Below are 6,961 nucleotides of genomic sequence, written 5' to 3'. Positions count from 1 at the left end.
ATGAGGCGGGACTTCATCGTAAGCTACAATTGAATGAACTTGAGGAAATCCGGAATGAAGCTTACGAGAATGCTCGCCTTTACAAGGAAAAGACGAAGGCTTTTCATGACAAGATGATTCGCACCAAGTCCTTCGTCGTTGGACAAAAAGTGTTGTTGTTTAATTCTCGTCTTCGTCTATTTCCAGGTAAGTTACGTTCACGTTGGATTGGACCCTTTGTTATTACTGATGTTTTTCCTCATGGTGCAGTCCAAGTTCGTAGTTTCAAAACAGGTCAAGAGTTCAAAGTGAATGGGCATCGATTGAAGCCTTACTACGAGAACTTTGTAGAACATGATGTGGAGGAAACAACCCACTATGCCGTGGGTTTCCATGAAGGTTGATCGATGTGGCATCGTCCGGCTGCAAGACGTTAAAGAAAGCGCTACTTGGGAGGCAACCCATGCATTCGACAAAGGAAGAGCTAGAGAGCACTCCAATTCCAGATTTGCGTTCCTAAACCCTTCTCTTTGTTGTTATTTCGTTTCTACCATTTAGATTGTTTAGTTGCTGTTTTCTTTGCTTGTTGGTTATTTGTGTTAGTTTTGGCTTGAAACATTGAGGACAATGTTTGATTTAAGTGTGGGGGGGTAACCAATGTGTTTTCTTGCAATGTGTTTTCTTGCAAATTCGTAGGGTTTCTCACCCATAATTTTACATGTTGTTCCTTGGTGTTTTTAGGTGTTTTTAGGCTGTTTTGGTGTGTTTTAGTATGTGTTGCTCTAAAAATCCGAAAATCCAAGAAAAAAAAGTTGAAAATTTTGTTTTAAAAACCCAAAAAGAGTTGTTTTTGTGTGTTTGTTTGTGTCTTAGGGTACCTTCCAACACAATGATGAGGATTCGGTTTGTAATTACATGGCTGTTAAAGAGAGTGATTAACATGGATGAAAGTTTGATTTACTCTTGGTTTATGCTTGGTTGTGGTTATAACTTATGAATTCACATGCAATCATAAAAGAAAAAATCAGTTTTTGTAACATGCTTGAAGGAAGGAACTCAAACTCACGCTACAACCTTGTGAGACTTGAGCCTAAACGTTTATTTGGAGAGTTAAAATCTGTGCATTCTTTGTTTTCTAAAGTCGTTGCATGATCTCATTATTCTTTGCTTGGTTGCTACTTAGAAGGCGTTTCATCATTTAGTTCCAAATGCTAGAACTCATGCCCATTTCATTCAAAGCATGTTATTGATTTGCATAACACATATTCAAGATGAAGTTGTGTAGTGACCACCACCTTAGCCAAAAAGCCGTGTACCCTATGTCATTGTGATTTGTAGGTTTTAACCCCATTGAGCCTTGTTAGCCTTCGTTATTTGTTAACCCATGTTTTCCTCACCTAGCCTAGTTTAGGACCATCCAAACCCTTGTTCTTAAAGCATAGTAAGCATGATTCAAATTGAATTCCTTTTGATCTATGTTAGCAGAAAACAAGTGTGGGGGAAGTATTTTTCATGAGGAATTGTGTGCCATAGGCACGGCAAAGAAAAGAAAAGAAAAAGAAAAAAATATGAAGAAAAAAAAAAAAAGTTGAAAAGTTGAGAAAAAGAGTTCCAAAGTATTGTTTGTTGAAGTAAGGGTCCAAAACAATGAATTTGACCCTAAGGAGTTGTTTAAGTCTTCCCCTTGTGTGTTAAAGTTAATTTCTGCAATCTAAATGAATTCTAAGTCTCAAGTTCATTACTTTGCTTACTATCACTTGAAGAACGTTTGTTTTCCCTATCCTTTCCTTGTTAGCCAATACCCCAAGCCCCATTACAACCCGTAACTTCTATCTTGAGTGTTATGTGTTTCAATTTGTGGAGTCTGAATTTGGTATGAGCATATGGTGTCACTGGTTCTCGCATCTAAGTAATAGCATTCCTTTCATGAGATCATATCTAAACATGTCATTTACTCTGGAAAATGCTTTTCTTGTTATACATATATGTGAGCATTCGTTTTCATATTCACATCAATCTTCTCACATATAACTAGCATAGGGTGTGTAGTCAGAAAATCTGTGTGAAAATTGAGTGCATATCTAGTAAGGAATTGAGCAAATTCTCTAAGGCATGTTACTACATTCAAAATCATGTTTTAATTGGTTAAATGTGAACTAGTATGTGGTGGCTTTAATTAAGTATATGCTTGTGTAAAGATGACTCAAATCTGTGGGGATAACAATCTTTAACATGTCATGTGCATTGGAAATCCCTGAGGCAAACGTTGGAAGGTTAGGTTTTGTGTTGGTTAGTTTGTTTCGTTTTTTTTTCCTTCTTTTGTTTGTTTTGCTCGAGGACTAGCAAATGCTAAGTGTGGGGGAATTTGATAGGAGCATATTTATGCGCCTTAGTTAGCTAGTTCTTATGCATTTTTGTTATGTTTTCTTCGTCAAAGTAGTCTTTTAAGCTACTTTCATGTGTTTTCAGGGTTAAAGGACATATTACACGAAATGATGCAATTTGGAGCTTTTGGAGCAAAAAGTGAGCTGGAATGTGGTGTATGCAAATGGAGCACGAGGAATGGACGAGTTTGAAGGTCAAAGAAGCTTAAGAATGAAGAAATGAAAGTGATGAACTAAGAATTCGGAATTGGAAACCAAAGTTTCTAAAGTTGGAAGTTTCTATTCTTGGAGGTTTCCAATTTCGAGAGTTTCTATTCTCGGCTTTGGGCTTTTGGATGACCCATCTTTGCCTCTTGGACCTATGCCGCACCTAACCCTAACCCTAGCCCACTTAATCAGCCGCACCTAGGCCTTGTTCACATGAAAAAAATCTGATTACTTACCCTAAGCCCATGCCGCACCTAATGTTCTAGAAACCCTAGTTTTTGGTGGATTTCCTAACCCTAGCCGCACCTAAACCCTAGCCCATTTGTCTAACCTGATTTCTTTAGGGTTTGGCTGCCTATATATATGTGTTTTACCTCCCTTGGCCGAATAACACCCTCTCCATAGTCAGAAATTCGTCCAAAACCCTATTTCCCATCTTGCCGCACCTTTCCTTCATTCCAGCCGATTTCTACCACCATTCTTCATCTCCACACCTTCCACACAACACCCATACACCATCCCCAAGCCTTGCCGTGACCCTACACCCTCCATAACCCATTCTACGTCATCAAAACAATCCAAGAAGCATCACCATACAATCTGCCGCAAGCAACAAGGAGGACAGATTCTCTACAAATTGTTTGGCACTTCAATCTGAGTTGTTGAACAATTTTAGGTGTTTTCTATCTTATATTTCAATGTCTAATTCATGTAATCTTTGTTTTGCTTTAAGGATGATTGGCTAAATTCGTTTTGGCGAAGGGTGTATTCGAAACCATGTTTATTTATGTGAAATAAGTTGATTACTTCCAGTTATCGTTTCCTAAGTCGTGAATACAATTTGCTTAACCGTTGGATTTATAACTTATTCTTGTATGTTGATTGAGAGTGCACGCTTAATTTGCATGCTTGAATTTGGTGCTAGGATATAAGTTTGTCTCACCTAATCGTTATGAATTTATATTCGCAAGTAGTGAAGGTCGCTAGTCACGATCGTGTTAAGTAGATTCCTGGCAAGAGTATCATGCTTTTCATAGTTACGAATGCCTTGTCGATGCTTATGATTTCCAAGGAACGTAATGATTCTAACTTGTATCTTTATCATGCTGTTCATATAGAGAACTTGTTAGGAATAATTTGTTTGCGATGCATATTCATCCAATTCAATGATTCTAGGGAAATCTGAAAGTTAATTTAAGCAGACCTAATTAACTTGGAGTGTCGAGGTTCATAACTTATTGAATTGATAACTGGAAATCGATTTACGTTGCATAAATTTCATGTGTGGAGAAGAACCCCTTAGCCATTCCATCACCCATTGATTCATCACATTTAGTTTACAATCTGTTTTAAATTACAATCTGCCCATTTAGTTATTTTCGTCCAAATCAAATCCCACCTTATTTCTTTGAGTCATTTTACTTAGAACTTGTCTTAGAATATGTTTTTAGGTATTTTAGATCATTAGGAAACCAAAATTCGTCCAAATCTTGTCTTAGTTGCTGTTTGAGTCAATTAACTTGTTTTAGTCAGTTTGGGCAGATTTGAGTGTTTCAAATCTGTTTTGAATCTTAGTAGTCTAATTAGAGTCTTTAAGTTTAGTTTTTGTGTTTCTAAGTTGATTTGTATTAGATTAGCACCCCTAGTTAATCCCCGGTTAGAACGATCCCTACTTACATCATTACTACAATTGTCATAAATAGGGTTTAATTTGTGTGTCAAGTTAATTTTCACACCAATTCCAAAACCCCCAAATTTGTCTACTTTCTCGCCTCCTCCCCTCTCACCTGCAAAAAGGTTTGCCCTTTGTCTTGATTTGAGTTTTGTTCTGGTTATTCTCACTTTCAATTTTAGGGTTTTAGGTTTTCGTTTCTGGTAAGATCTTTTTGGGATGGGCCGAAATTGTGGTATTATTTCGGCTGTAAGTTTCAGATTTTCAATTTTTCATGCATTGGAATTAGGGTTTCTGGATATGTTTGATGCAATGAATTTCTTTAGGTTAAAGTATGTTCCTTTGGGTAATCTTGATTTTCCTTTAGTCTTAAAGAAAATGATAAAACCATTGTCTCACATTTATTTGTATAGCATAGGGGCTAATTATGTTAAATTGCTGCCAGAATGTATGTGATAAGTTTCAATGTTAGAATCAATCATGGTTTCGAGGCCTTGAAATCTCGATGAGCTTGCTTTATGGGCTGATTTAATTAATCTATGAGAAGCCTTATTTCGAGCGAATATATGTTAGAACATGGTTCTTGCAGCTCAAAATTAATCCCCTTTTTCATAGTTTGGCGCATGTTAAATTTTTTCGTTAGCCTGCTTGATTGCATTGTCTCTGTTACCTTTGATTCTGAGCTGGGAAAAGTTAGTTTGTTACATAATATGGAGTATACTTCAGTCTCTTTATGTCACAGGGTATGCTGTTTTTTTTTTCAGTTAAGTTTTTGGTGGTTATCATTTGTTACGTGGCTTGGTGGATTCCTGTGTTTGTTTTCACAGTCCCTTCGTCGTCGCTGTGGTGGTGGTGTCGCACCAGTTAATCTCTTTGTATTTGCTCATTGTTATTGTGAAATTTCACAATTCAAGTAAGTTCTAAACCCTATGTATAATGTATGATATATTTAATTTAATTGAAATCCAATTCATATTTATTTTGATTATATTGATGATTTGTTTATATTGTGAGTATTTATTTTGAATATTTTGTATATGTAGAATTATTATGGAACGGTTTTCTAAGAGAAAGTCATCATCGGGTTCGGGTAGTTCGAATAATGTTGATAGTTCAACTACTGTTGGTAGTTCAAGAACTCCAAGTTCAAGACAAAGTCAGTTAGATGGTGTTTTGGGTAATCTTCAAGCGGATCCTGGATTAAGAACTCAAATGATAGATTATGATGCTAATATGAGAGATGAGGTCCGAAGATCGTATTTACAAAAAGGACCTTGTCAACCTAGAGGTCATAATTTCCCAATAACTAATATGTCGGGAATTAATCGACGCTTCATTCTCCAATGGTTTGATGAGTTTGATTGGTTGGAGTATAGTATATCTAAAGATGCGGCATTTTGTCTCTATTGCTATCTCTTTAAAACCAATTTTGAACAAGTGGGTAATGAAGCTTTCACTAGAGATGGATTTAGGACTTGGAAGAAAGGGAGAGAAAGATTTAAGATGCATGTTGGACCGGTTGGGAGTGTTCATAATAAAGCTAGAGAAGCTGCTACAAATTTGATGAATCAAGCTACACATATTGAAACGGCAGTGAGCAAACACTCCGACCAAGCTCGTAAGGCTTATCGCACATGCTTGAATGCATCAATCAAGTGCACTAAGTTTTTATTGCGACAAGGTCTTGCTTTTCGTGGCCATGATGAAAGTGCCACTTCAAGCAATAGGGGAAATTACTTGGAGCTATTGCAATTCCTTGCAGATAATGATGATAAAGTTAGAGAAGTTGTGATGGAAAATGCTCCGGGGAATCTCAAATTACTAGCTCCTTCCATTAAAAAAGAAATTGTGAATTCATGTGCCCTTGAAACACTTGATGCTATCATGGATGGTCTAAAAGATAGATTCTTTTCCATATTGGTGGATGAAGCACGTGATGTGTCGGTGAAAGAGCAAATGGCTATGGTGTTGCGTTATGTGGATGACAACGGGCATGTAATTGAAAGATTTGTGGGTATCCAACATGTTATCGACACTACTTCAAGTTCACTAAAGGATGCTATTGACACATTCTTTTCTAGCAACGGTTTGAGCATTTCCAAGCTACGAGGACAAGGTTATGATGGTGCTAGCAATATGAGAGGTGAGTTGAATGGCCTTAAAACAAAGATATTGAGAGAACAACCTTGTGCATATTATGTTCATTGCTTTGCTCATCAACTTCAACTAGCTCTTGTTGCCGTAGCAAAGAAGAATATAGACATTGCCTCTTTTTTTGCAACGGCTAATAGTGTGGTTAATCATGTTGGAGCATCTTGTAAGTGGCGTGATTTACTTAGACAGCAACTTTAAGAAGACCTTGTGATAGCTTTTGACAATGATTGTCTTATAACGGGGCGAGGCTTAAATCAAGAAACAAGTCTCAAACGTGCCGGTGACACACGATGGAACTCACACTATGGTACCTTGATTAGCATCATTTCCATGTTTTCATCCGTGGTTCATGTGCTTCAAATGGTTATTGATGATAATCCCAATGAAAGTGCGGGTGAAGCAAATAAGTTAATGAGAGACATACGAACTTTTGAGTTTGTGTTTCACCTTTTCTTGATGAAAGTCATATTGGGACTCACAAATGATTTGTCACAAGCATTGCAAAGGAAAGATAAAGAAATTGTGAATGCAATGGCTTTAGTGAAATCATGTAGGGAAAAGTTAC

At 37.0% G+C, this 6,961-nt stretch overlaps 1 protein-coding gene across 1 annotated transcript; it reads left to right on the top strand.

The window, feature by feature from the left end:
- The first annotated feature begins 5,745 nt into the window (after positions 1–5,745).
- On the top strand, positions 5,746–6,594 carry LOC126618141 (uncharacterized). Its single transcript, XM_050286234.1, has one exon. It carries the CDS (start codon positions 5,746–5,748, stop codon positions 6,592–6,594), a length of 849 nt encoding a protein of 282 aa, XP_050142191.1.
- The last annotated feature ends 367 nt before the right edge of the window (positions 6,595–6,961 follow it).

This window comes from Malus sylvestris, chromosome 4 (genome assembly GCF_916048215.2).
Source record: "Malus sylvestris chromosome 4, drMalSylv7.2, whole genome shotgun sequence".
Classification (NCBI taxonomy): domain Eukaryota; kingdom Viridiplantae; phylum Streptophyta; class Magnoliopsida; order Rosales; family Rosaceae; genus Malus; species Malus sylvestris.
Note: the sequence above shows the minus strand (reverse complement) of the source record. Positions and strands in the feature narration are given on the sequence as shown.